The sequence below is a fragment of the Piliocolobus tephrosceles genome, chromosome 16, assembly GCF_002776525.5.
Source record: "Piliocolobus tephrosceles isolate RC106 chromosome 16, ASM277652v3, whole genome shotgun sequence".
Taxonomy (NCBI): domain Eukaryota; kingdom Metazoa; phylum Chordata; class Mammalia; order Primates; family Cercopithecidae; genus Piliocolobus; species Piliocolobus tephrosceles.
The window spans coordinates 69,190,837-69,217,932 of NC_045449.1; the positions used below are offsets into that span (position 1 = coordinate 69,190,837).

Below are 27,096 nucleotides of genomic sequence, written 5' to 3' on the forward strand. Positions count from 1 at the left end.
GTATGTGATTTAAAATTTCCTAGAAGCTGCATCGTAAAATTATTTAAACACGTGAAGTTAATTTTAATTATATATTCTGTCTTGGTGCGGTGGCTCACACCTGTAATCCCAGAACTTTGGGAGGTCAAGGTGAGCAGATCACTTAAAGTCAGGAGTTCAAGACCAGCCTGGCCAACATGGTGAAACCCCATCTCTGCTAAAAATGCAAAAATTAGCTGGGCGTGGTGGTGCATGCCTGTAGTCTCAGCTACTTGGGAGGCTTAGGCCGGAGAATCGCTTGAACCTGGGAGGAGGAGGTTGCAGTGAGCTGAGATCTCACCACTGCACTCCAATTGGGTTGCAGAGGGAGACTCTGTCTTAAAAACAAAAGAAATCTAGAAGCTGCATTATAAAATTATTTAAACAAGTGAAATTAATTTTAATCCTATATTCCAGCTGGTCACGGTGGCTCACACCTGTAATCCTAGCACTCTGGCACTCTGGAAGGCTGAGGCCGGTGGATCGTTTGAGACCAGCCTGGCCAACATGGTAAAACCCCATCTCTATTAAAAATACAAAATTTAGCTGGGCATGGTGGTGCGCACCTGTAGTCCCAGCTCCTCGGGAGGCTGAGGCAGGAGGATCACTTGAACCCGGGAGGCGTAGGTTGCAGTGAGCTGTGATCGTCCCACTGTATTCCAGTCTGGGTGACAGGTGCGACCCTGTCTCAAAAAAAAAAGTATATATTCCTTTTAATCCAACATATACAAAATATTTTGACATGTGATTAATTTAACTTACTAATGAGATTTTTTCAATTTGTTTTTTTGAATGCTAAATCTGTGAAATCTAGGTGTATTTTACACTTATGGCACATCTCAATTCAGACATTAAATCTTTCTTGGAAGTACTAGATCCGTATTTAGAATTTGGACGATTTACAGTGGGAAAAGGGAATTTGAAGCGTGGCCTGCCTTTGTCCAGCCCCTGTTCTTCTAGAACCCGAGTTGTTCCAGACATACTTGAAGGGTTTTCAAGAACTGACTTAACCCTCGTTGGTGACATGAGCCATACTGCAAGTGCTTGGTGGCCCCATGGGGCTCCTGGCTACCATTCTGGGTTCTGGTCTGCTCGGGGCGTGAGGCCTGCTCCTGGCCAGGCCAGCGGGCTCCTGTGGGGCGTTTCCGCCAGAGTCCTCCAAATTCCAGAGGCTGTTCCCCGAGCTGCCTCTGCTGCTGGGAAAGTGCTTCTGTCCGGAGGAGGCAGCTCCAGCCACTGACTTCCTGAGGCCCCAGCAACCGGGGCTGGCTGAAGTCTGGCGGGGCCCCTGGGGGAGCTTGTCCTGCACATCCTACCCCGCTGTCTACTCCCCTTTTCCTGGGAAATGTTTACATTCCAGACACTCAGTTATCGCTATCCAGGGCTTCTCCAGGCTCTGCATTTTTCGCATAGCTGAACAGGGACCTGGGCTGGCCTGGGGGCCGCTGCTGGGCCCTATCTGGGCCCCTGGCTATCCCATTCAGGTATGACCATTTACAGGGCAGGCCATGTTCCTGGCAAAGAGCCAGGCCTAAGGCACCCCGGCCCATCCCCTGACCTTTTTGTCCCCAGGCATCCCCCAAAATAGGCACTTGTTGGAGTTCTCCTCCCTGCCTGACCCCAGTATGGCATTCCTTGTGAGAGCCATTGGACTAGAATGACTGATGGGGGAGGCAAGTAGCAGTTGGGTTTGCTAAGCTATCATTGCTAGATCTCAACAGGGACTTTCTGATGCTTTGAGGCCTGGCAGGGCTGCGAAGTAGGAGAGCCCAGGGCCTAAGGAGGCTGCCTCATTCTTGGGACCTTTTTCTGCAGGGCAGAGTCTCTGTGGTTGTTTTTTGTTTTAAGTCTTTAAAGCAACCAGTTGACATAGCATTGCTGTGTGCTGTTGTCACCTAGCTCAGCAGGGCCACTATCCCCTGGGGTGGGAGGTGGCGGTCAGATTGGGGTAACTGATTAAGAAACTGTACTAAAAACCTTGAAGATGGTTTATCACTCGAAATTTGTAGTGTTTATGTTCATACCTTTCTTAGCCCACAATGCTATCCCTGGGACATCTGCCCCAGGAAATTCTCAAGTGTTGCCGACAAAGGAGTCCAAGAGTGCCATCAACATGGCTGTGATTGCAAACCCTCTAGCAACAAAGTAAATACTCAACAATAAACCCCTGGTGAGTTAGGGCATCTCCAGGTAAAGAATATTCTTTAGCTGTTTTAAAAGTCATTTTAGGCCGGGTATGATGGCTCATACCTGTAATCCCAACACTTTGGGAGGCCGAGGCGGGCAGATCACTTGAGGTCAAGAGGTCAAGACCAGCCTGGCCAACATGGTGAAACCCTATCTCTACTAAAAATACAAAAGTTAGCCAGGCATGGTGGCACATGCCTGTAATCCTAGCTCCTGAGGAGGCTGAGGCAGGAGAATCGCTTGAACCTGGGATGCAGAGTTTGCAGCAAGCCAAGATCGCACCATTGCACTCTAGGCTGGGTGATGAGCAAAACTCTGTCTCAAAAAAAAAAAAAAGTCATTTTAGGCAGGTTGCAGTGACTCACGCCTATAATCCCAGCACTTTGGGAGGCCTAGGCAGGAGGATCTCTTGAGTCTAGGAGGTCAAGACCAGGCTGGGCAACATGACGAGTACCTGTCTCTGCCAAAAATTAAAAAGTAGCCAGGCGTGGCGGGCGTGGTGGTGCATGCCTGTAGTCCTAGCTACTTGGGAGGCTGGGGTGAGAGGATCGCTTGAGCCTGTGAGGCCAAGGCTACAGTGAGCCGAAATCACGCCACAGCACCCAACCTGGGAAACAGAGTAAGACCCTCAAAAAAAAAAAAAAAAATTTTTTTTTTAGGCCAGGCGCGGTGGCTCACACCTGTAATCCCAGCACTTTGGGATTACAGGCAGAGGTGGGTGGATCGCGAGATCAGGAGATGAAGACCATCCTGGCTAACGTGGTGAAACCCCATCTCCACTAAAAATACAAAAAAGTTAGCCAGGCGTGCTGGCAGGCACCTGTAGTCCCAGCTACTCTGGAGGCTGAGGCAGGAGAATGGTGTGAACCTGGGAGGCAAAGCTTGCAGTGAGCAGAGTTCACGCTACCGCACTCCAGCCTAGGCGACAGAGTGAGACTGCATCTCAAAAAATAAAATAAAATTTTTTAAAAAGTCATTTTCAAGCTTTTAACAACCTTGGCTGGCTGTAAGTAGGAAAACAGGCTACAAAACTATACCTGTGCATTAACTTGTATATGTATATCCATATGGCATGATCCCAATTACATCTTTCTAAATATAGACATGAGGCCGGGCACGGTGGCTCACGCCTGTAATCCCAGCACTTTGGGAGGCCGAGACGGGTGGATCACGAGGTCAGGAGATGAAGACCATCCTGGCTAACACGGTGAAACCCCATCTCTACTGAAAACACAAAAAAATTAGCCGGGCGCTGTGGTGGGCGCCTGTAGTCTCAGCTACTCAGGAGGCTGAAGCAGGAGAATGGCATGAACCCAGGAGGCGGAGCTTGCAGTGAGCCGAGATCGTACCACTGCACTCCAGTCTGGGCGACAGAGCGAGACTCCCTCTCAAAAAAAAAAATATGTGCAAACATTCACAAATGCAGAAGACTCAAAGGACTTACACTGAGGTGTTAGCAAGGGTTACTTCTGGTTGTGGGAGTCTGGGTAATTTTTGTTCTTAAACGTCTTTATACCTCCCAAGTTTTTCACGGTGTGTGTGTATTACTTCTGTAATAAATGAAAAAACACGTATCTGCAATGACATTCCAGGAATTCCCTTTCTGGAAAGATGGTTGAAACTCGGTGACTGTAAGAGCCTGTGAGACCCAGCTGACTGGGGCCTGGAGGGACCTGGAAGAGCCCAGAGCAGGGCAGGGCCTCCACGGTAGTCTAGGGCCCCGGGTGAGCCCGGAGCTGTGGTGCAACCAAGCTTTTCTCCCGAGAGGCCAGTGTCTCCATTGTTCCACACTCCGCCTACTTTCCCCACTGCACATCCATAAGGCCCGCATGCCACTGAGGAGGGCTGGGTCCGTCACCCAGGGCGCACGTGGTGGAGACACCAAGTCAGTTCCTGGAGAGCATTGAGAGGCTGGCGTGGTGTCCAGGAGGATGAGCTTGAAGGAGTGGCAATGAGGCCAAGGGCAGAGTCACAAAGGGACTGGGGGTGGGGCGTGGTAAGTTTGGGTTAGGCTCCAACACTCAGGTGTTTGGGAGGGACCTGAAAGGTACCGAATCCCTGCTTCCTGCTGGGGTCGTCCAGTGCTGCAGCTCCGGCAGCCTTGGTGGTACGAAGGGGAGAGGTCTGCAGGCCCACCCCGCACGCTTCTCTTTGCAGACGGTGGAGCATGGCTTCCCACACCAGCCAAGCGCCCTCGGCTACAGCCCGTCCCTGCGCGTCCTGGCCATCGGCACCCGTTCTGGAGCCATCAAGCTGTATCCTCCGCCCCCTCACTCCCACCCGGGCAGGGCCTTGGGGTGGGTGAGATTTGGGGAAGGACATCTTTTTCTCCTTCCTGGCCCATGGGCTGTTGGGATAAAATGAGAGACTTTCCTGATTTCCAGCTTTGGACATGATTTTATTCCAAAATGAGGTGGGTATGGTTGATGGTGGAGCAGGCACCTGGGCATGGTGGGATGTGACCCTGTCCTTTGCAGGAGGACAGTGAGGTTTGAAATGGACTGAGGAGATACAGGTTTATTTTGTCCCCTGTGTCCTTTCAAGACCGTTCGTGTGGTCTGCTCCCTTTACTCAGTTTTCCCCTCTCACTTATTCCTGGAGGTTTCAGGAATCCCCCAGTCCTGGGCAGGGGCTGAGGATGCTGGGGGGCTCAGAAACCTGTTTTGCAGGGGTTGTGTTGGTGGATCCGGGGGAAGGACCTGATGCCGGTGTCTCAGCCAGTGCTCAGTGAGTGAGTGGCTGGCTGGTGTGTCAGTAGCAAGGCCTGGGCCCTTCTGTGCCCCTGCCTCCCTCAGTTCCCAACCTCACCACCAGAAAAGCAAGTTACAGGGACCCCACTTGTCGCTAGGGATGTTTTTAATTAAAAAAATTTTTTTTCAGCACTTTGGGAGACTGAGGCGGGCGGATCAGTTGAGTTCAAGACCAGCCTGGTCAACATGGTAAAACCCTGTCTCTACTAAAAATATTTAAAAAGTTAGCAGGGTGCGGTGGCACATGCCTGTAATTCCAGCTACTTGGGAGGCTGAGGTGGGAAAATCATTTGAACCTGGGAGGCAGAGGTTGCAGTGAGCCGAGACTGCGCCACTGCGCTCCAGCCCGGGCAACAGAGCGAGACTCTCTCTCAAAAACAATTTTTTTTTTTTTTTTTTTGGTGGAGACAAGGTCTTGTGATCTTGCCCAGCCTGGTCTTGAACTCCTGGGCTCAAGCAACTCTCTCGCCTTGGCCTCTCAAAACGCTAGGGTTACAGGCATGAGTCACCGCACTCCTAGCCAGCAGTTTTGATTTTTAACCTATCACGATAAGAATCAGAGGTGGACTGACCCCAGGTCCCTATCCACAAGCAGAGGTGGGGTGGCCTTGGGCCAGGAGAGCTGGGCTCAGGCAGCCATCTTCCAAATTCCACCCCCACCCCCACAGGCAGCAGAGAGTGGAGAGGGCTCCGCCTGGCAGGGACAGTCCTTCCCTGGCCTGAGGCTGGACGTTGTCCAGTTGGGTCATCTTTTATCCAGAGCACTGGTTCTGGCCGACTGGGGGCTCCCGGTGTTTTCAGAGATGAAAAACCGGATCAGGTTGGGCACCCCGCCAGTCTGATCTGTGCTCCCAGGGCAGGACCCAAGGGAGTCGAGAGATGAGGGACCACCTCCCATAGCTTGACTGCCACCTCCAACGGAGCCTGACCTCCCTCTTCCCCTCTGCCCGGTGTGGGGGAGGGGTATGGAGCGCTCGAGTTCCAGGCTGGGCTGGTGTACACAGAGGGCCAGGGCCTTGCTGCCGGCTCAGCCTTCCCTCGCTGGTTAATCATTGCCAGGCCACAGCCAGACATTGGTTACCAATCACTGGTGCTGAGGCTGTTGGGGATAGGCCGTGTGTTTTTTCACAGGTGCTACCAAGCGACAGCCAGCATGTCTGTTGCAGCTCAGGATCAGGGTGGCAGCCTGACCGTTGCCAGGGTAGGGCTTCACCTTTCTATGGAGTTGCTCCCACCGGCCTGACTGGGAAAAATCTCCCAGGGGTCAGGTCACTGGCCTGGTGCCCCAGGGCCCGGGCTGCTGTGTCTCCTCCCCATCCCAGGCTCCATGCATGGGTCCTGCTGCCTGCGGGAAGGGCAGCCCCTCTCTGTGTTTGCACTCATTGCACGTGGGCCCCGAGGGCCTGGCACTCAAGGTGGGCAGGGGATGGTGTCCAGCCTTCCAGAACTTTCCTGAGCCTGCTGATAGCTATGGAGCCCCGGGCGTGGAGTTCATGGGGCTGCACCGGGAGAACAACGCAGTGACGCAGATCCACCTCCTGCCCGGCCAGGTGAGGGACTTGGGGTGGGACAGGAAGCCACCTCCACACCCTCCTTGCCCTCACTGCTTCCAGCAGGGCTGGTGTGGAGAGGCCGGCATTCAGTGGCCCTGGGATTGCTGCTGATAGAAAGGCCTGGGACCCCTCCCTTTCCATAGCTGGGGCTCATGGGCCACCCTGGGAGTAGCCAGGGAGTCTTTGAAACAACCAGCCCGGGCTGGGCGGCCCCAGTGTGTAAAGGCCTTGCTCCCATCCCTGTGCCCTCGCCAGTGCCAGCTGGTCACCCTGCTGGATGACAACAGCCTGCACCTTTGGAGCCTGAAGGTCAAGGGCGGAGCATCGGAGCTGCAGGAGGATGAGAGCTTCACACTGCGTGGCCCCCCAGGGTAAGGACTCAGTCCCCAACCCCTTCCACTCCCAGCCCAGCCTGACCCTTGCCCTTAGCTCTGGAGTGGACTCACCCTTCGTGGGGCCTGTGCGCCCCTGGCAGTGCCTGGCATGCATTTGACCCGATGCATCGCCATACTCAGGTGCTCCGAGGAGTGGGTGGGGCTGCAGCCCCCCTCCTCCATCCGCCCACACCCTGTGTTATGCTGGAGGGCCCCGGCGTCTTTCCTACCTCCTAGCCCAGCCTCTGCCATCTGTCTCCTGTCTTGGCAGAAAGTGGTTTTTTTTATGTTTTTTTATGTTCGTCTTGGCAGAAAGTGAGCAGTGTTTGTCCTGGGCTGAAAGGTTATGAACCCCATGAATTTTTATGGGCTTGTTTTCCTAGGAGTCAGGGGACCCTGTCCGTGGGGTCTCCCCTGCTGGGCAGCGGTCAGCTCACGGGCAGCTGTTCTTGTCACAGGGCTGCCCCCAGTGCCACACAGATCACCGTGGTCCTGCCCCATTCCTCATGCGAACTGCTCTACCTGGGCACCGAGAGCGGCAACGTGTTTGTGGTGCAGCTGCCAGCTTTTCGCGCGCTGGAGGACCGGACCATCAGCTCGGACGCAGTACTGCAGCGGTGAGCCCAGAGCCCGGCTGCTGTCAACCCCATCCCCTCAAGTTAGGCATGGCTTCTCCCCTTGGTCCCAGGACTCTCTCAGGAGCTGTCATTTCTCTGCTGGGAATTCCATGGGGCTAGCAGGGGAGGCTCTTGGCTTCCTACCTGTCCTCTACTGAGAACCCATTGGCCTATCATAGGTTAGCATCATAGCACTAAAAAGGGGACTTTGGGGGGTCCCTCGTCTAAAGGCCCCAAATGACTGTGTAACATCACCGACTCTCAGTCCAGTGTCCTTTGCACTTGCCATGGGTTTCAAAACCCCAGGGGCTCCATAGCGGGGAAGTCGGGCCCAGACCTCCCTGCATCACTGGAGCAGTTCCTGGTGCCACCCTGTGCTGTGGGCGCTTTGCTGAGGTTCCATTTGCTCGCAGGCTCTGTGGCTAAAAAGCCTTGGCCGCCACAGGGGAGTGGGTCTATTGAGATCATGTCGGAAGCTGTGCTCCTTGTCAATGGGACTATGATAGAGAGGGAGTCGGATCAGGTCCGGTTGTGGAGAATGGGATGGGACCCAAAAAAAGAGGGGATAGCGTCTGACAGGATCATGTTGGGGCCGGGTCGCTTGTGGTGGAATGATCTGTGGTTCCAAGGGGCAGGAGGAGGCCAGGGTGCTGGCCCCTGGCCCTGCAAGGCTTTGGACTGGGCCCGGGACACACTCCTGCAGCTGGCCAGCCCATCTCTCCAGCGCTGGGTGGTAATGAAGCAGGGACCATCTGCCCAGAGCAGGGCATTGCTGGGCTGGGAGGATCCCACTTGGGGCTGTATCCCTCTGAGTGCAGACCTCTGCCTTTCCGGTTCAGCAGGGTAGGGCTGGGGCAGTGTGCCCAAGCTCAGAGCAGAACACTTTGCAGGATGACAAATACCACAGTGGGACACAGCCTGTGGGCAGGACGGCGTGGAATGTGCACCCCAGCAGGTGGCCACACCAGTGCCCAGCCTCACCCTGTAGTTAGCTGGTGAGAGTCTAGTTGGCAGGGGGGCCCACGTGCCCTGAGAGCTCCTCCTGTCAGTTTATTTCATTTTGTATTATATTTTATTTTATTTTTGAGATGGAGTTTCACTCTCGTTGCCCAGGCTGGAATGCAGTGACACGAGCTTAGCACACTGCAGCCTCTGCTTCCTGGGTTCAAGTGATTCTCCTGCCTCAGCCTCCCAAGTAGCTGGGATTACAGGCATGCGCCACCACGCCCAGCTAATTTTGTATTTTTATTAAAGACGGGGTTTCACCATGTTGGTCAGACTAGTCTCAAACTCCCGACCTCAGGTCATCTGCCTGCCTTGGCCTCCCAAAGTGCTGGGATTATAGGCATGAGCCACAGCGCCTGGCCCAGTTTGTTTATTAAAAAAAGCAGTAACAACAAAACATTTTTTTTGACAGAGAGTCTTACTCTGTCCCAGGCCGGAGTACAGTGGCATGATCTCAGCTCATCGCAACCTCTGCTTCCCGGGTTCAAATGATTCTCCTGCCTCAGCCTCCTGAGTAGCTGGGATTACAGGCACACGCCATCACGCCCGGCTTGTTTTTGTATTTTTAGTAGAGACGGGATTTCACCATGTTGGCCAGGCTGCTCTCGAACTCCTGACCTCAGGTGATCCACCCACTTCTGCATCCCAAAGTGTTGGGGTTACAGGTGTGAGCCACCGCGCCTGGCCCCTTTTGGCAGTTTACATTCTCGTCCACTTGATGACACTTATCTAAGTTTTTAAAACGTCCAGCCCTTTAGTCTTGCAGCTCTATCTCTGAGAAGTCTCTGTGTAAAGATACAGGATAACAATGATCATTGTAGGGCTGTTTTTAATGGCAAAAAGTTGGAAGCCCTCTAATTGTCTTAACAATTTTCATCTGTATAAGGGCATTATTTGCATTTATTAAGAATATCTAGATGGGCACAGTTGCTCACACTTGTAATCTCGGCCCTTTTGGAGACTGAGATGGGAGGGTTGCTTGAGGCCAGGAATTTGAGACCAGCCTGGGCAACATAGCAAGACCCTGTCTCTCCCCACAAAAAATAAAAATTAATTGGGCAAGGTGGCACACGCCTGTGATCTTAGCTACTTGGGAGGTGAGAGGATCACTTGAGCCCAGGAGTTGGAGGCTGCAGTGAGCCATGATCAGGTCACTACCCTCCAGCGTGAGTGACAGAATGGGATCCTGTCTCTAAAAAAATTAAAAATTAGGCCGGGAGCAATGGCTCACGCCTGTAATCCCAGCACTTTGGGAGGCGGAGATGGGTGGATCGCCTGAGGTCAGGAGTTCGAGACCAGCCTGGCCAACATCGCGAAATCCCATCTCTACTAATTAGCCTGGCATGGTCGTGGGTGCCTGTAATCTCAGACACTCGGGAGGCTGAACCAGGAGAATCGTTTGAACCCGAGAGGTGGAGGTTGCAGTGAGCTGAGGTTGCACCACTGCACTCCAGCCTGGGCAACAGAGCGAGACTCCATCTCAAAACAAAAAAAATTAAAAATTAAATATTAAAGACCCCTTCAACTCTCACTCTCAATTCAGATTCTAATGTCAGTGAGGTCAGTGCTAGCAGTAGATGTGCCAGGTATAGATAAGGTGGAGAGCTTGGGTTTAGTGTGGCTTGGGTCCAGGCTGGGTCCGCTTCCCCCATCCTCGCTGTGGGCTGTTGGTCCTGTGCCTGATGCCTTGTGGTTTTTTTGTTGGCCGCAACACCTCCAGCCCTCAGGTGAGCATTCCAGGCCTGGAGACGGGGGAGGGGTCAAGGCTCCAGGGCCAGGCCAACTCACAGAGTTTTGTTTTATGGGGCTTAAAAACTTCTTTATGGCCGGGCGCGGTGGCTCAAGCCTGTAATCCCAGCACTTTGGGAGGCCGAGACTGGCGGATCACGAGGTCAGGAGATCGAGACCATCCTGGCTAACACGGTGAAACCCCGTCTCTACTAAAAAATACAAAAAACTAGCTGGGCGAGGTGGTGGGCGCCTGTAGTCCCAGGTACTCGGGAGGCTGAGGCAGGAGAATGGCGTAAACCCGGGAGGCGGAGCTTGCAGTGAGCTGAGATCCGGCCACTGCACTCCAGCCCCGGCGACAGAGCGAGACTCCGTCTCAAAAAAAAAAAAAAAAACTTATTTATTATTAAACACTCCCTTTTGCAAAAATGCACTGAATATGAATGTACAGTTTAACAGATTCTTGTAGAGCATCCTTACAGCCATCCCCCCAGACATAGAAATAGAACTTTGATGCCCTCCGGGGGCCTCACGCACCCTTCCTAGTCAAGGCTCCCTCTTGCCCCCATGTTGACGTTTCCAGAAGTCACTGCCTTGCCTTGCCTTATAGTTGTACCGCCTGTGTTTACATCACTGGAGGTTGTCTACATGTCCCTGTCTTGTTCTACATGCTGCCCCATCTCCCCTTGGTGACATGTCCTAGCCATCTTTCCTTTTTTTTTTGAAATGGAGTGTCACTCTGTCACCCAGGCTGGAGTGCAGTGGCGTGATCTCGGCTCACTGCGATCTCTGCCTCCTGGGTTCAAGCATTTCTCCTGCCTCCACTTCCGGCGTAGCTGGGATTACAGGCATCTGCCACCACGCCCGGCTAATTTTTTGTATTTTCAGTAGAGACAGGGTTTTGCCATGTTGGCCAGGCTGGTCTCGAACCCCTGACCTCAAGTGATGTGCCCACCTTGGGCTCCCAAAGTGCTGGGATTACAGGCATAAGCCACCACACTCAGCCATCCACTGCGCCCAGCCCCTAGGCATATCTCCATGCTGGCACATGGAGCAGCCACCTCTGCATAGGGAGCCCTGTGGCTGTGCCATCCTGGGGGCCATTCCCCCTGGCGGATGGCATCGGAGGCTCACGGCACTCCCCTTGCCCAGGTTGCCAGAGGAGGCCCGCCACCGGCGGGTGTTCGAGATGGTGGAGGCGCTGCAGGAGCACCCTCGAGACCCCAACCAGATCCTCATCGGCTACAGCCGAGGTCTTGTTGTCATCTGGGACCTGCAAGGCAGCCGTGTGCTCTACCACTTCCTCAGCAGCCAGGTAGGCAGTGCCCAGGACATGGCGGGCGCCGTGTTGCTGTCCCAGGGCCCCATGTGGCACATACACGCTCTGTGCAGAGGCATGGGGTGCAGGCGATGGGAATGCTGCCTTGGTCCAGCGTGCTGCCCTCTGTCTCTCTCCTCCTCCTCCATAGCAACTGGAGAACATCTGGTGGCAGCGGGACGGCCGCCTACTCGTCAGCTGTCACTCCGATGGCAGCTACTGCCAGTGGCCCGTGTCCAGCGACGCCCAGCAACCAGAGCCCCTCTGCAGCCTCGTGCCTTACGGTCAGTGTTTCACCCGCCGGGCAGGGCCCACACCCAGTGCCTTCTGGATTCATGTGCAGGATGCTCCACTCTGAAGCAAACTCCAGGGCAAGAGAGGGTAAAGGCTTTGTCCAAAGCCACACAGCAGCGCTCCCCTCACCCAGTTTCTTGGGGGAACTTCTCAGAGCAAGAGTCCCAAGCACAGATCTACCATGTGGATGTGGGCATGAGCTTGAGGCACCTGTGCCTGTGGGGACTGACACTTGTCTGAGAGTTGGAGGATCTGTTCAAGCCGATTTCTTTCCTTTCAGGTCCCTTTCCTTGCAAAGCGATTACCAAAATCCTCTGGCTGACCACTAGGCAGGGGTAGGTATCTGCGCTGAGCCTCTTTCCTCTCCAGAGCCTTCCTGGAGGGCTGGAAAGGTCGCTTAGGCCTCTGCCTGGGAAGATGGTGCCAGTGAACACTCTCAGGTCCCATGTTGGGGTCTTGGACCCCAGGGAGGGGAGAGAGGGTAGATGCTATTCACGTCTTTGAGCGGCTCAATTCCTGCCAAGTTCACTCCTGCTCCTTCCTTCCACCCTCCCAGAGAGACGGTGCTGAGCGGCAGGTCTCAGATTCCTTTAGTGGCAGCCCTGTTTCTTCTGACAAAATCACTTTGGATGATGTTCAAACAGAATTGGGGGCAGGGCTGGGCACGGTGGCTCAGGCCTGTAATCCCAGCACTTTGGGAGGCCGAGACGGGCTGTTCACAAGGTCAGGAGATTGAGACCATCCTGGCTAACACGGTGAAACCCCATCTCTACTAAAAATACAAAAAACTAGCCGGGCGAGGTGGCGGGCGCCTGTAGTCCCAGCTTCTTGGGAGGCTGAGGCAGGAGAATGGCATGAACCCTGCGGAGGGAGGCGGAGCTTGCAGTGAGCTGAGATCTGGCCACTGCACTCCAGCCTGGGCGACAGAGCGAGACTCCGTCTCAGAAAAAAAAAAAAAAGAATTGGGGGGAACACCCAGCTTGAGGCAGGAGAGGCTGCCAAGACTCAGAGCCATCAGCCTGGATGCCTCACCTTACCCCCAAGTACTCCTGGGCTGTAGCAGTTGGAAGGAGATGGGGTCCAGTCTCCCCCGCTCCTGGGGGGACCTTGACTGAGTGGTCACTTTGATTGCTGGTCTATGGCTGTTGAGGCCGTGCCAGGAGCCCTAGCCCACTGCTGCTTCTCTGTGCCTGCCAGGTTGCCCTTCACCATCTTCCAGGGCGGCATGCCACGGGCCAGCTATGGGGACCGCCACTGCATCTCAGTGATCCACGATGGCCAGCAGACGGCCTTCGACTTCACCTCCCGTGTCATCGACTTTACTGTCCTCACAGAGGCGGACCCTGCAGCCGGTAGGAGAGCTTCAGGGGTGGGTGCCCAGGGTTAGGTGTGGGATGTGTGGGGCAGGGTCATCAGTAAAGACAGGGCCAGGTGCAATGGCTCCTGCCTGTAACCCCAGCACTTTGGGAGGCCAAGGTGGGAGGATCACTTGAACCCAGCAGTTCAAGTCCAGCCTGGACAACACAGGGAGACCCTTGTCTCTACAAAAAATAAAAAAATTAGCCGGGTGTCGTGGCACATACCTGTAGTCCCAGCTACTCAGGAGGCTGAGGTGGGAGGATCACTTGAGCCCCGGAGGTGGAGGTTGCGGCAAGCCAGGAGCATGCCACTGCACTCAGCCTAGGTGACATAGCCAGACCGTGTCTCAAAAAAAAAAAAGGGGGGGCTCTGCACAAGTGTTCCTAAGCCTACCACTGTCCCTTAGCCTTACTGCACCCCAAGGTGAAGTGTCATCAAGGCCTACAGCTCCTTTCTCTGCCTCTCTGCCACCCTCCCCAGCTAGAGACCCGGCCCAGCCACACCTCCTGCCTGCCCTGGGCTCTCTGCCCTTTCCAGCCTGTAATGGCACTTAGCCCACAGGGAGCTGATCTGTACTGTTGGATTTAACACCCACCCCGCTGAGGCAAAAGGGTCCTAGCTTAGAGATGGCAAAGCCCGCCTTCTGGGCAGGGCAGATGGTGGCTGTGCAGCCTCCTGGAGCCCCAGCATGACCAGCGGAGCCCTGAGTCAGCCTCGTAAATAGTGTGACAGGCAAGACCAGAAAGGGCTGCTGTTGAAACCTGGAGAGGAGGCCTGCAGGAGCTCTCCAGCAGGGAGGGCCCTCTCCTAATGACGCTGGCCTGAAAGGGCCTGAGGCCGAAAGGTGAGGGGGCGGGGCTGTTCAGAACACCTGGTCTGTGTACTCATGGCCTCTACCCTGTTCAGGGGAACCCCAAACCTGCTTTTCTTTCTTTCTCAGCCTCTCTTCCCTCCTCACACCCTGGATGCTGAGAGCAAGGCCCAGCTCTGCTCTTTCCACAACATTCGGGCCATGTTGGCACAGAGCAGGGGCCTCTTGGGCTATGGTGGCCACACTCCCCGGGCTGAGTTACGTGATTCCCAGTGGAAAGGTCAGGAAGGGAAGGGAGAAACTTGCTGAGCTACAAATTCGAGACCGCTGGGGCTTTCTAGGACAGGCCACCTTCCTGCAGTTGTCCCTCTGTGTCCCCAACTCCCCACAGTCCGGCAGGCCAGGAGATGGGTGCCTGATGAGCAGTGCTTCCCTCAGATGATACATGGGCACCCTGAGGCTCTCACGTGATGGTTCTGCCGTGCCGGGTTGTGACCCAGCTGGCCCTGGTAGGCTTTCCTGTTTAATGAACAGCTGCTACATGCCAGGCCCTGCTCTAGAAACAGATGGGGCCCCTGTTCCCATGGAACTTAGATCTGAGTATGTGGACAGAGTGAGCAGGTTGCCAAATAACGTCAGAGGTAAGAAAAAAGCCAGGCAGAGGACAGCAGTGCTGGTTTAGACGAGGGTTAGCAAAGCCTCCCTGATAAGAGGACATATTTGTGCAGACACAGGAACAGTCTGAGAGAGGGCTTGCCCCGTAGGGACATGGGGTGCAGACTGAGCTGGGAGGGCTCTTGGCTTGCTCCAGTGAGGTAGGGGCGAAGAGAGGGCAGAATGGCCCCTGTACGGGTCCAGACGTGGCCAGCGCCAGATCGTATAGAGCCGTGGAGGCACGGTAAGGACTCAGGATTTCAGGGAGATGAGGGCCTGAGCAGGGGCGCCATGATCTAGCCTCTGCTCTAAAAGGATCTGTCTGGCTGCCACGTGGGGAACACAGAGTGGAGCCAAGACGGGAGCCCCATGAGAGTCGAGGGAGAGGTGACCTCGGCTTGGGCTGCAGTGCCGGCCGTGGGGCTGACAGAAGGTGGCTGGGGTTACATTGTCTTTTCTAACATTCAGCATTGACCGAGGGGCCGGGTCAGGGCTCACAGACTGTTGCTATAAAGTGCTGGGTGGCTTTCTTCACCACAGCTACTCAGCCTAATGCCACTGCAGAGCACATGTAGCCACAGACAACACAAGGGGTGTATCTGTGTTCCAGGACAGCCGTATTGACAGGAAGAGGCAGGAGGCCAGATTTGGCCCTCGGGCTGTAATTTGTTGGCTCCTTGTCTAGGGAGAGGTGAGTGAGGGGAGGAGAGATCAGTCAAGGATGACATGAGGGTTTACTGGGAGCACCAGGAATCCTGGAGAAGGTAGTGGCAAGAGGGTGCAGCAAGCTCAGCTGGGCGGGAATCAAATCTGAGGACTTAATCTCTCCTCTAATCTCCAGACCCATAAGGGAGATGCTGAGTACACAGCTGGGGCTTATGGGTCTGGAGTTCAGAGGAGAGATCAGGAAGGTGTCCATTTGGAGTCATCCATGCAGAGATGTGTGAAGGCTGCTCAATGATTTTGAAGTTTAAAGAAAAAAAAAAAGAGACCAGGTGCAGTGGCTCACGCCTATAATCCCAGCACTTTGGGAGGCCAAGATGGGCGGATCACAAGGTCAGGAGATCAAGACCATCCTGGCTAACACAGTGAAACCCCGTGTCTACTAAAAATACAACAACAACAACAAAAAATTAGCCGGGCATGGTGGCGGGCACCTGTAGTCCCAGCTACTCGGGAGGCTGAGGCAGGAGAATGATGTGAACCCGTGTGGCGGAGCTTGCAGTGAGCCGAGCTCACACCACTGCACTCCAGCCTGGGCGATAGAGCGAGACTCCGTCTCAACAAAAAAAAAAGAAAAGAAAAAGAGAGAGATGTGAAACCAGGGGCCCTGAGGAGGCTGCCCAGGTGGTGAGGAAGACAGAAGAGAAGCCATGGGAAAGCTGAGCCCGGGCACCCTCAAGCCTTGGAGGCATGGAGTTTGGTGGGGATCTGGCCAAGAACACCTGGGAGCAGCCAGCGGGCAGCAGACCCCAGAGGAGCAGGGAGGACAAGCGCTTCAAAGAGGCAGCGTCAGCCAGGGGCAGTAGCTCAGCTGTAATCCTAGCACTTTGGGAGGCCTAGGAGGGCAGATCACCTGAGGTTAGAGGTTCGAGACCAGCCTGGCCAACATGATGAAACCCTGTCTCTACTAAAAATACAAAATTAGCCAGGCATTGGTGGCACATGCCTGTAATCCCAGCTTGTGCCTGTAATCCCATGCCTGTAACTCGAGAGGCTGAGGCAGGAGAATCGCTTGAACCTGGGAGGCAGAGGTTGTGGTGAGCCGAGATCATGCCATTGCACTCCAGCCTGGGCAACAAGAGCGAAACTCCATCTCAGAAAAAATAAAAAAAACACAAAACTTAACCAGGCGTGGTGATGGGCGCCTGTAATCCCAGCTACTCAGGAGGCTGAGGCAGGAGAATCGCTTGAACCCTGGAGGCAGAGGTTGCAGTGAGCCGAGATCGCACCACTGCACTCCAGCCTGGGTGACAGAGGAAGACTCCATCTCAAAAAAAAAGAGGAAAAAAAGCCTGGGCACGGTGGCTCATGCCTGTAATCCCAGCATTTTGGGAGGCCGAGGTGGGCAGATCACTTGAGCCCAGGAGTTCAACCCCAGCCTGAGCGACATGGCAAAACCCGGTCGCTACCAAAAATACAAAAGTTAGCTGGGTATCATGGCTCACACCTGTAATCCCAGCTACTTGGGAGCCTGAGGCAGGAGGATCGCTTGAACCGGGAGGTGGAGGTTGCAATGAGCCAAGATCACACCACTGTACTCCAGCCTGGGCAACAGAGTGTGAAACCCTGTCTCAAGAAAAGAAAAAAAAAAAAAAAAAAAAAAAACACATAAATGGTTTCATCATCCAGTGCACATTTATTGAACACTAGCTAGGGCCAGGCCTGAGTGAGGTGAGGTGATTGCGTGCAGTAAAGAAAATGCCACCCCTAGCAACTGCTGTGCCGAAGACCACGCTTGCCGCTGCCTGTTGGGAGAGGCTTGGCAGGCACATCTGAGCAGGGAGAGCAGGTCCCATGGAGGAGGAACCAGGGAAGAGGGTTGGCAGGCACAGCTCCTTGCCTCTGGGGTTCCTATCCTGGTTGGGGCTCTGCCTTCCAGCCAGGTGTATCCCCTCCAGGAGCCCTGTGCCAGGTAGCTCTCAGCAGCTTTGCACACAGAGCCAGGGCTGCTGCCCACACCTGCTGCCCTCCTGGAGGTGGAAAGGCTTTGCTCAAGCAGCCAAGAACAGGGCTTTCTGGACCTGCAGATGCCCTGGCTCTAACCCTGGAGCTTCTGATTCCACAGGGCTGGGCTGCTTCCTCCTGGCCCCAGCCCCTGATCCTTGGCCTGTACCCCAGCCTTTGACGACCCCTATGCCCTGGTGGTGCTGGCTGAGGAGGAGCTGGTGGTGATTGACCTGCAGACAGCAGGCTGGCCACCGGTCCAGCTGCCCTACCTGGCTTCCCTGCACTGTTCCGCCATCACCTGCTCCCACCACGTCTCCAACATCCCCCTGAAGCTGTGGGAGCGGATCATTGCCGCCGGCAGCCAGCAGAACGCACATTTCTCCACCATGGTAGGTCCGGCCCTGGCCCAGACCCACCGCAAGGCCCGCCCCAAGACAAACTCTCCCACAGACTTCTTGGTCTCTTTCTCTAGGAGTGGCCAATTGACGGTGGCACCAGCCTGACCCCAGCCCCACCCCAGAGGGATGTGCTGCTCACAGGGTAGGGGACTGCGATGCTGCCCTTCCTCTCCCCAGGAGGATGTGTGGGGTGGGAGCAGAGCCCGGAGGTGGACGAGCCAGCTCCTGGGCACCCGGGCCGGCGTCCCTCTCATGCCCGGCAGATGGGCTCTGCCCACAGGCACGAGGATGGCACGGTGCGGTTCTGGGATGCCTCAGGTGTCTGCTTGCGGCTGCTGTACAAACTCAGCACAGTGCGCGTGTTCCTCACCGACACGGACCCCAACGAGAACCTCAGTGCCCAGGGCGAGGACGAGTGGCCCCCACTCCGCAAGGTGAGGCGAGGAGCCTGGGACCCAGGAAGGGCAGAGGCCAGCTGGGTCCAGCCCCCATGGCCGCTCAGAGGGCCCCTCCCCTTCTCCAGGTGGGCTCCTTTGACCCCTACAGTGATGACCCCCGGCTGGGCATCCAGAAGATCTTCCTATGCAAGTACAGTGGCTACCTGGCTGTGGCAGGCACGGCAGGGCAGGTAGCAGGCTGGGCCGGGGAGGGGGAGCTGGGGAGGAGCGGTGGATGACTGGGACCAGCAGGGACAGGAACCAGCCACCTGCCTGACGCACATTCTGTGTCCTGTGCTTTTCCAGTGGACGGAGGTGGCTTGATCCCCTTGGCGGGAGGTCCCTGGGACGGTTGTTTCTTCTCCAGAAATCAGCATTAAGGGTGGGCCGGGCATGGTGGCTCACGCCTGTAATCCCAGCACTTTGGGAGACCAAGGCAGGCGGATCACCTGAGGTCAGGAGTTCGAGACCAGCCTGGACAACATGGTGAAACCTCATCTCTACTAAAAATACAAAACTTAGCCAGGCGTGGTGGTGTGTGCCTGTAATCTCAGCTACTGGAAGGCTGAGGCAGGAGAATCACTTGAGCCCAGGAGGCAGAGGTTGCAGTGAGCCAAGATCGTGCCACCGCACTCCAGCCTGGGCAACAGAGCAAGACTCGTCTCAAAAAAATAAATAAATAAAAAGTAATTAAGAGCTGAGGTTGGACGGAGGCCTCTCCCTGCTTGAGCCTTGGGCCTTGGCCTGGGTTCAGCTCCTTTGCTGTCCCCACTAGTAGCGTCCTGCGGCCCTGCCGTCCCTTTGCTGAGGGCTTGCTGAGCCGCCTGCCACCCCGCCCAGGTGCTGGTACTGGAACTGAATGATGAGGCAGCGGAGCAGGCCGTGGAGCAGGTGGAGGCCGACCTGCTGCAAGACCAAGAGGGCTACCGCTGGAAGGGGCACGAGCGCCTGGCAGCCCGCTCAGGGCCTGTGCGCTTTGAGCCTGGCTTTCAGCCCTTCGTGTTGGTACAGTGCCAGCCCCCAGCTGTGGTCACCTCCTTGGCCCTGCACTCTGAGTGGCGGCTCTTGGCCTTCGGCACCAGCCATGGCTTTGGCCTCTTTGACCACCAGCAGCGGCGGCAGGTCTTTGTTAAGTGAGCAGGGCACCTGGGGCCGGGGGCTGGGAGTGGGGCCCCCAGGACCTAACAGCACTGACAGCCTGCCATCCCCCCAAGGTGCACGCTGCACCCCAGTGACCAGCTGGCCTTGGAGGGCCCATTGTCCCGCGTCAAGTCCCTCAAGAAGTCCTTGCGTCAGTCATTCCGCCGGATGCGTCGGAGCCGGGTGTCCAGCCGGAAGCGGCGCCCGGCTGGCCCCCCGGGAGAGGTAAGGCCCGAGGGGAGGTTGCGGCTGGCCACCCACCCAGGTTCAGCTCAGAGCAGCCAGCAGGGGGCCACACGGCCCCTGCTCCCCAGGCTTGACGGGCTACAAACAAGACTCAGGGTCCAGGTCGCATGGGTTTGCTGCCATGTGCGACCTCAGGTCACGCTGCTTCTCTCTGCCTCAGCTTCCTGAGCAGAAAGGCAGTAACTGTAATGCTTACCCTAGAACTAATCCCCAGTAAACGTCAGTGATTTCCTTTTTCTCTCTACAACGTGCTGGGGACCCAGGGAGTCTCCCCCAAGGGCACCTCCCACTTGGACAAGGTTCCTCCTAGACACAGACCTGGCAGGTGGCTGGCATGGCCAGCCTTCTGATGCAAGGATCGGCATTGAGCAAAGCACTGTTCCTGGGGAGGGGAGGCCGGAGCTGACCCTTAGGCTGGCCCGCCCCTTGCAGGTACAGGAGGGGAGCGCCAAGACTGAGCGGCCGGGCCTCCAGAACATGGAGCTGGCACCTGTGCAGCGCAAGATCGAGGCTCGCTCGGCAGAGGACTCCTTCACAGGCTTCGTCCGGACCCTGTACTTTGCTGACACCTACCTGAGGGACAGTGAGTGACCAGCCCGGGACTGGGGGGCGGGGGGCAGTAGATACCCCCTGACCTGGGGGCATGCCGCGGGCTGCTGCCTGCCTGGCTGGTAGGACCTGAGAGGGTTTCTCCTTGTGAGCAGGGGCAGACTGCAGCCCCTGCCTGCTTCCTCCCCTCCCCTGCCTGGGCCTCCAAGTCAGCTTGTCTTGGCTTTATATCCAGGCTGCAGCACCCTTTAGAAGCATGGCCTCAGACCTGTCACTTAGCCTTTCAGGGCCTCAGCGTGCCCCTCTGTAAAGTGAGGGAGTGATAGCTTCCTCCAGAGCAGCTCTGACGATCGGGGATGGCAGAGCCTACTGGCCTCCAGAGAACGTGTCTCTCCCTGGCTGGTTCTCCCCTGCTGTATTGCAGCAAGGGCTGAGCTGACCTGGGATTGGGGTCTTCTATGTTGCGGCCTGTGTGGTTGTCAGAGAACCTTCCAGCCTCTCCCAGGAGGGAAAACCTGGGAGCAAGCCCTGGTTGCCCAGCTCCACCCGACTCCCACGCCAAGGGTCAGACACCCAAACATGGCTTCTCGGCAGGCTCCCGCCACTGCCCCTCGCTGTGGGCTGGCACCAACGGGGGCACCATCTATGCCTTCTCCCTGCATGTGCCCCCCGCTGAGCGGAGAATGGATGAGCCTGTGCGGGCAGAGCAGGGTGAGTGCTGGGCAGGGAGAGCAGAGGGTGCTCGGGCTGCCTGGGCTAGGGCCAGGGAGTGGCTCCAGCCCCACTACCCCCCCACAATCCCACTACCCACCTCCTCCCCGTAGCTAAGGAGATCCAGCTGATGCACCGGGCGCCGGTGGTGGGCATCCTGGTGCTCGACGGACACAGCGTACCCCTTCCCGAGCCCCTCGAAGTGGCCCATGATCTGTCGAAGAGCCCTGACATGCAGGGAAGCCACCAGCTGCTCGTTGTGTCGGAGGAGCAGTTCAAGGTGCCACACGGGCAGCGGCGGGTCTCCCTGGGACTCCCCGGGACATCCAGGAGGCTCGGACCTTGGGCACAAATGATGGCTGGGCCTCAGCTTGTTTGCATTGGTGTCTGAGGGGCTGCAGAAGCACAGGAAATAAGGAAGAGGGGAGTCTCATGTGAGGACACTGAGGTAGGACCTATGTCTGTGGAAGGGATAAAATCCAGACTGGAGGCCAGGCTCATGCCTATAATCCCAGCACTTTGGGAGGCCAGATCACAAGGTCGGGAGTTCGAGACCAGCCTGGCCAACATGGTGAAACCCCAACTCGACTAAAAATACAAAAAAAAATTAGCCCGGCGTGATGGCGGCCACCTGTAATCCCAGCTCTACTCGGGAGACTGAGGCAGCAGAATTGCTTGAGGCGGAGGTTGCAGTAAGCCGAGATCACGCTACTGTACTTCAGCCTGGGCGACAGAGCAAGACTCTATCTCGGGAAAAAAAAAAAAAAAGGCTGGGCGCGGTGGCTTCCACCTGTAATCCCAGCACTTTGGGAGGCCGAGGCAGGCAGATCACGAGGTCAGGAGATCAAGACCATCCTGGCTAACACGGTGAAACCCCATCCCTACTAAAAATACAGAAATTTAGCCGGGTGTGGTAGCGGGCTCCTGTAATCCCAGCTACTTGGGAAGCTGAGGCAGGAGAATGATGTGAACCTGGGAGGCGGAGCTTGCAGTGAGCTGAGATCACACCACTGCACTCCAGCCTGGGCGACAGAGCAAGACTCTGTCTCAAAAAGAAAAAAAAATTCCAGACAGGGAAGTCAGTGACCTCGGCACCCCCCAGGCTGTGTCTGTGCCTCTGAGAGCCAAGGGTTTGCCAGGACCCCGGGAGGCATGCGGGGAGGGGAGGCCCCAGCACCTACAGCACCGCGCAGGAGAACTGGTTTGGCCATGGGCATGAACGACCACCCCGCACCCCCAGGTGTTCACGCTGCCCAAGGTGAGTGCCAAGCTGAAGCTGAAGCTGACGGCCCTGGAGGGCTCAAGGGTGAGGCGGGTCAGCGTGGCCCACTTCGGCAGTCGTCGAGCTGAGGACTATGGGGAGCACCACCTGGCAGTCCTCACCAATCTGGGTGACATCCAGGTGGTGTCGCTGCCACTGCTGAAGCCCCAGGTGCGCTACAGCTGCATCCGCCGGGAGGACGTCAGTGGCATCGCCTCCTGCATCTTCACCAAATATGGCCAAGGTGTTCGAGCCGGGCTGGGCGGGTGTGGGGGCCCCGGGCACTGCAGGGACGGGAAGGGTGGCCAGGGGTGTTGTGGCCACGGCCAGACTGGATGGGCCTTAAGCGGAGAACTGCGAGGGAATGCTAGCCCCTACTCCCCCAGGTTGGGAAGCGGCCTTGGCAGCCACCAGGCCAGGCCACTAGCATTGCCCCCACTCCCCAGGCTTCTACCTGATCTCACCCTCGGAGTTCGAGCGCTTCTCTCTCTCCACCAAGTGGCTGGTGGAGCCCCGGTGTCTGGTGGATTCAGCAGAAACCAAGAACCACCGCCCTGGTAACGGGGCAGGCCCCAAGAAGGCCCCGAGCCGAGCCAGGTGAGTGAAAGGGCCAGAGGCCTCTCCTGCCCTTCCCTGCCCTCTCTGAGATACCCTGAGGCTCCCACTGCTGCCTGGCCAGAGACACCTCCCCACGAGCTCAGCCCACCCTCCCAGGCTCTGGCTTCTGTACCTCTTCGCGTGCCCCTTGCCCCGTGCAAGCTGGTAGTCCAGGGCAGGACTCAGTTTACCTCCCAGGCTCTCCTGCTCAGGGCAGGCTGCACCATTGACTTTGTTCTTCATGGGACCAGGGTTCTCAGAGGGCCTGGTCCTCACTGTCTCTCTCCCCACAGGAACTCAGGGACTCAGAGTGATGGCGAGGGTAAGACAGGCCTCCTGGGCCCATGCACACCTGGGCCACACCCTGCCCAGACCTGGGGCTGGACGGGAGGGAAGGGGTCCTGAGTGAGCAGGTAGTGTTTGGGCCGGGAGTAGAGATGGCATTCCTTCCAGCCCTGGGCTTCCACATCCCGACCTCAGTAAGGAGAGAGCCAGGCCGAGGAGGGCCCAGGCGGGGCTCCCTGACCCTGCCTCTACCTTCCAGAGAAGCAGCCCGGCTTGGTGATGGAGCGCGCTCTGCTCAGTGATGAGAGTGAGTTGGGTGGGAGAGCGTGGGGCTGGCAGGAGGGGTGGGGAAGGGGGGGTCAGGGTCAAGGGAGGCTGGGCAGGCCGTTACCCTGAGGCAGGGGACAGATCTATCCGGCACCCATGGTGAAGGGGGGTGGAAAGGCTGTGGCTGGCCGCCCCAAGTGCCTCAGTGGGCCTCTGTTCCCGCCCGGCCTGCAGGAGTCCTGAAGGAAATCCAGAGCACACTGGAGGGAGACCGCGGGTAAGGCGCCGCCCAGGCTGGCTGGGGGGGGGCCGAGGCTCTGCCAGGGGGCTCGGGAGCACTGAGAGTGGAGGCCCCCTGAGGTCATGACTCCCCTGTCTTTGTCCATGCAGGAGCCTCAACTGGCATTCACGTCGAGCGGCCGTGGGGTGCAGCCTCAGCAATGGCGGAGGTGGGGGCTCTGGGCTTGAGTGCAGTTGCCGGATGTGCTGGGAAGGGAAGGGAGGAAGAGCCCTGGTCCCACTCCCCTGGATCCCACAGGGCCGACACGTGCCCTGATGGCCTGGAAAGCACCGTGTCTGGGCTCAGTGTGGGCGGCTGGGGCACCCCGTCCTGCCCAGGGTGGTCCTGAGCTGTCCCTGTGTGTCCTTCAGCAGAGTGAGTGGCTGAGCGTCCAGGCTGCACGATGAGCACACACTACTACTGATGGCCTTTTGGAGGCCCCTGCCCCAGCCGGAGAGGCCGGTGCACAGGGCCATACCAGGGGATAGGGGCGCCCCGGCTTCCACAATGCAGCTGCTCCAGGCCTTGGGAGAGGAGAGGCCCCGGCCCCTGGGGCTGCCCTTCCCGGGCCTCGTCCGTCTGGGTCCTTTGGTCAATGTTGCACAGTTTTTATTGCCCCCATCCCTTTTTGTAGTGGGCTGGGGTTTAAGTTATACATGTTAACTGCCTCTGGGTGAAAAAGTTTTTAATAAACACCTATTACCTCTTCACTGGACTGGTCCACCTACTTTAATATTTCAATTGTGTAGAAATTTTCCATGTGAATACAAAGTGGGAGCCGGTACCCTGCCTGTCCCCTGAGGCTCTAGCCCTGACCTGGGCTGGCGTCAGGAGAATCCACTTTGGGAGTCGTGTGAATCAAACTGCTGAGTTGTGTCTGAGCCCGGCTGTGCCTTCCCTCTCTGGGAACACATGGCAAGCACGAACCATCTTGAGTCTACCTTACTTGTTTCCCTGGGTCCTGGCCACCCCTGGCTGGCCTCTCCCTACTGTCAGGAGGAGAAGGGCACCCCAGTATCTCAGACCTGTTGGCTTCCTCCAGACACCAGGGAGGACTGTGGGGTGCTGCTGAAGGGGAGGTGGTCCCCAAGGAGAAAGGCCTCCCCCGGGGAGGGGCTGGGTTATTTAGATTGGACATGGGCTGGATCTTTATTGACTCGTCTTCGTTGAGCACCTACTGTATGGCCAGTGCGTGGGGTTCTCTGGTGTCTGAGACAACTGTGGTTCTTGCCACAGTTGGGGCTCATGGTCCTCAGTGGACGCTAGTGAGAAACACACTGGGGGGATGACCTGAGAGAACCAGGAATTGCCAGAGAGCAGGCAGGCTCTTCCAGACAGAGGACAAGAGGGCTCAGCACCCCTCCAGGAACTCACTCCCCGTGGGAGGCAGTGGAGAGCTGAAGGTGGCTGGCAGGCAGGCCCGAAAGTGAGGCCAGACTAGGGAGGCCCAGTGAGGGCCAGGAGTGACAGGCGCCTGCTCTGCCTGAGTGAAGAAAGGCCTGTCCGGAGGAGCTGGGCACGAGGCGTTCCATCTGGCCATGTCCACCTCGAGATAACCACTTGACCATCCCTTGTTTCCCCAGGGGAAGGTGGAGAGAGACTTCTGAGATGAGCAACTCGGGAACTATGAGGAATATGGGGGAGCAGTTCCCCAAAGGGAGAGGAACACCATGCTGGAAGAAGCAGGGAAGGGACAATGCCTGACAGACAGACCAGCCAAAGAGACGGGGGACACCTCATGAGACACCTGTGTTAGTCCCTTTCCATACTGTTATAAAGAACAAGGGTGGCTGGGCACAGTGGCTCACATCTGTAATCCCAGCACTTTGTAAGGCTGAGGTGGGCAGATCACTTGAAGTCAGGAGTTCAAGACCAGCCTGGTCAACATCGTTAAACCCTGTCTCTACTAAAAATGCAAAAATTAGCCAGGCATGGTGGTTCACGCCTGTGATCCCAGCACTTTGGGAGGCCAAGGCAGGCGGATCACTGGAGGTCAGGAGTTCAAGACCAGCCTGGCCAACATGGTAAAACCCCGTTTCTTCTAAAACTACAAAAATTAGCCGGGCTTGGTGGCGGGCACCTGTAACCCCAGCTACTCAGGAGGCTGAGGTGGGAGAATCACAAACCTGGAAGGCGGAGGTTGCAGTGAGCCAAGATCACACCAGTGCACCCCAGACTGGGTAACAGAACAAGACTCCGTCTCGATAAAAAAAGGTAATGGTGATAATGCAAGTACCAGTGAATCAGAAGAAAACGGGAGAACTTGCACTTCTGTGGCACAGAGGAGCCTGGTGGCCACAGCACAGGTCTTGCTGATGAAATTGAACAAGAAGTCAAAAACACACAGCCCTGAAAATATCAGGAAGACTCTGAACATGGACTTACTTCCATGCTCATTAGTGCTGAGCTTTAAGCTTCGCTGTAAGTACGCTGCGCTTGGAAGTATTAGCTAATGTTGGCTTGCATATTTCAGTTTAAGAAAATATTCTCATTGGAAGTGTGAGATGAACAATTTGTATTGATGGGTGTGCAAGATGGAAGGACGTTGCATCCTCCTCTCTAGAAAGTGAACTGGAGGGGCCGGAGGCGGTGGCTCACGCCTGTAATCCCAGCACTTTGGGAGGCCGAGACAGGTGGATCACGAGGTCAGGAGATCCAGACCAGCCTGGCCAACATGGTGAAACCCCATCTCTACTAAAAACACAAAAATTAGCTAGATGCGGTGGCACGCACCTGTAATTCCAGCCACTCGGGAGGCTGAGGCAGGAGAATCTCTTGAACTCGGGAGGCGGAGGTTGCAGTGAGCTGAGATCATACCACTCCACTCCAGCCTGGGGACAGAACGAGACTCCGTCTCAAAGAAAAAAAAAAAAAAGTTGAGGAAGCTGGGCTGGCACAAGGAGAGAAGGAGCTGGGGTCCCCACAGCCATCCGAGGCAAGGTGACAGTGGTGGTGAAATAGAGGCATCGAGGGGTTGGGTTGACAAGGACAGCTGCCAGATGGGAGGAGGTAAGTGAGTGTAAGGGCTACCTTTTGCCTCTAAGGACCAGGGAGGTATACAGCAAGCAACTGGATTCGTGGTCTGGAGATTTTATTTATTTTATTTTATTTTTATTTATTTGTTTTTTAGAGACAGGGTGTCACTCTGTCACTTAGGCTAGGGTACAGTGGCATGAGATCATGGCTCACTGCAACCTTGACCTCCAAGACTCAAGTAATCATCCTGCCTCAGTCGTCCAAAGGGCTAGGATTACAGTCATAAGCTACTGAGCCTGGCCATGGAGACTGATTTATTTTAGATACAGAATCTTGCTCTGTTGCCCAGGCTGGAGTGCAGTGGTGTGATCATAGCTCACTGTAGCCTGGAACTCTTGGGTTGCAGCAAACTTGTAGCTGGGTCCACAAGTGTGCACCACCACGCCCAGCTAATTATTATTTTTTTTTTTTTTCAAGACAGAGCCTCACTCTGTCACCCAGGCCAGAGTGCAGTGGCGCGATCTTGGCTCACTGCAATCTCTGTCTCCTAGGTTCAAGTAATTCTCCTGCCTCAGCCTCCCGAGTAGCTGGGATTACAGGCGCCCACCACC

At 56.3% G+C, this 27,096-nt stretch overlaps 1 protein-coding gene across 10 annotated transcripts in view; it reads left to right on the forward strand.

Moving 5' to 3' along the window:
• Window positions 1-24,219, forward strand: part of LLGL2 (LLGL scribble cell polarity complex component 2) — a 51,012-nt gene extending 26,793 nt beyond the window's left edge. For 5 of the 10 annotated variants that reach the window (XM_023211809.1, XM_023211814.1, XM_023211815.2 and 2 more), the window contains 24 exons: window positions 4,363-4,460; window positions 6,424-6,505; window positions 6,764-6,879; window positions 7,341-7,499; window positions 11,385-11,547; window positions 11,702-11,834; window positions 12,125-12,179; window positions 13,042-13,196; window positions 17,510-17,727; window positions 17,811-17,878; window positions 18,017-18,170; window positions 18,260-18,364; window positions 19,014-19,306; window positions 19,388-19,538; window positions 19,992-20,142; window positions 20,592-20,819; window positions 20,933-21,099; window positions 22,060-22,324; window positions 22,527-22,677; window positions 22,971-22,999; window positions 23,222-23,269; window positions 23,464-23,506; window positions 23,620-23,678; window positions 23,881-24,219. In XM_023211809.1, the coding sequence (XP_023067577.1) occupies window positions 4,363-4,460; window positions 6,424-6,505; window positions 6,764-6,879; window positions 7,341-7,499; window positions 11,385-11,547; window positions 11,702-11,834; window positions 12,125-12,179; window positions 13,042-13,196; window positions 17,510-17,727; window positions 17,811-17,878; window positions 18,017-18,170; window positions 18,260-18,364; window positions 19,014-19,306; window positions 19,388-19,538; window positions 19,992-20,142; window positions 20,592-20,819; window positions 20,933-21,099; window positions 22,060-22,324; window positions 22,527-22,677; window positions 22,971-22,999; window positions 23,222-23,269; window positions 23,464-23,506; window positions 23,620-23,678; window positions 23,881-23,888 (3,099 nt within the window). In that variant the 3' untranslated portion in view covers window positions 23,889-24,219. Of the gene's footprint in view, window positions 1-4,362; window positions 4,461-6,423; window positions 6,506-6,763; window positions 6,880-7,340; window positions 7,500-11,384; window positions 11,548-11,701; window positions 11,835-12,124; window positions 12,180-13,041; window positions 13,197-17,509; window positions 17,728-17,810; window positions 17,879-18,016; window positions 18,171-18,259; window positions 18,365-19,013; window positions 19,307-19,387; window positions 19,539-19,991; window positions 20,143-20,591; window positions 20,820-20,932; window positions 21,100-22,059; window positions 22,325-22,526; window positions 22,678-22,970; window positions 23,000-23,130; window positions 23,270-23,463; window positions 23,507-23,619; window positions 23,679-23,880 lie in introns of all 10 variants that reach the window. The other 5 variants (XR_002731555.1, XR_002731556.1, XM_023211810.1 and 2 more) reach the window with 5 other exon arrangements.
• The last annotated feature ends 2,877 nt before the right edge of the window (window positions 24,220-27,096 follow it).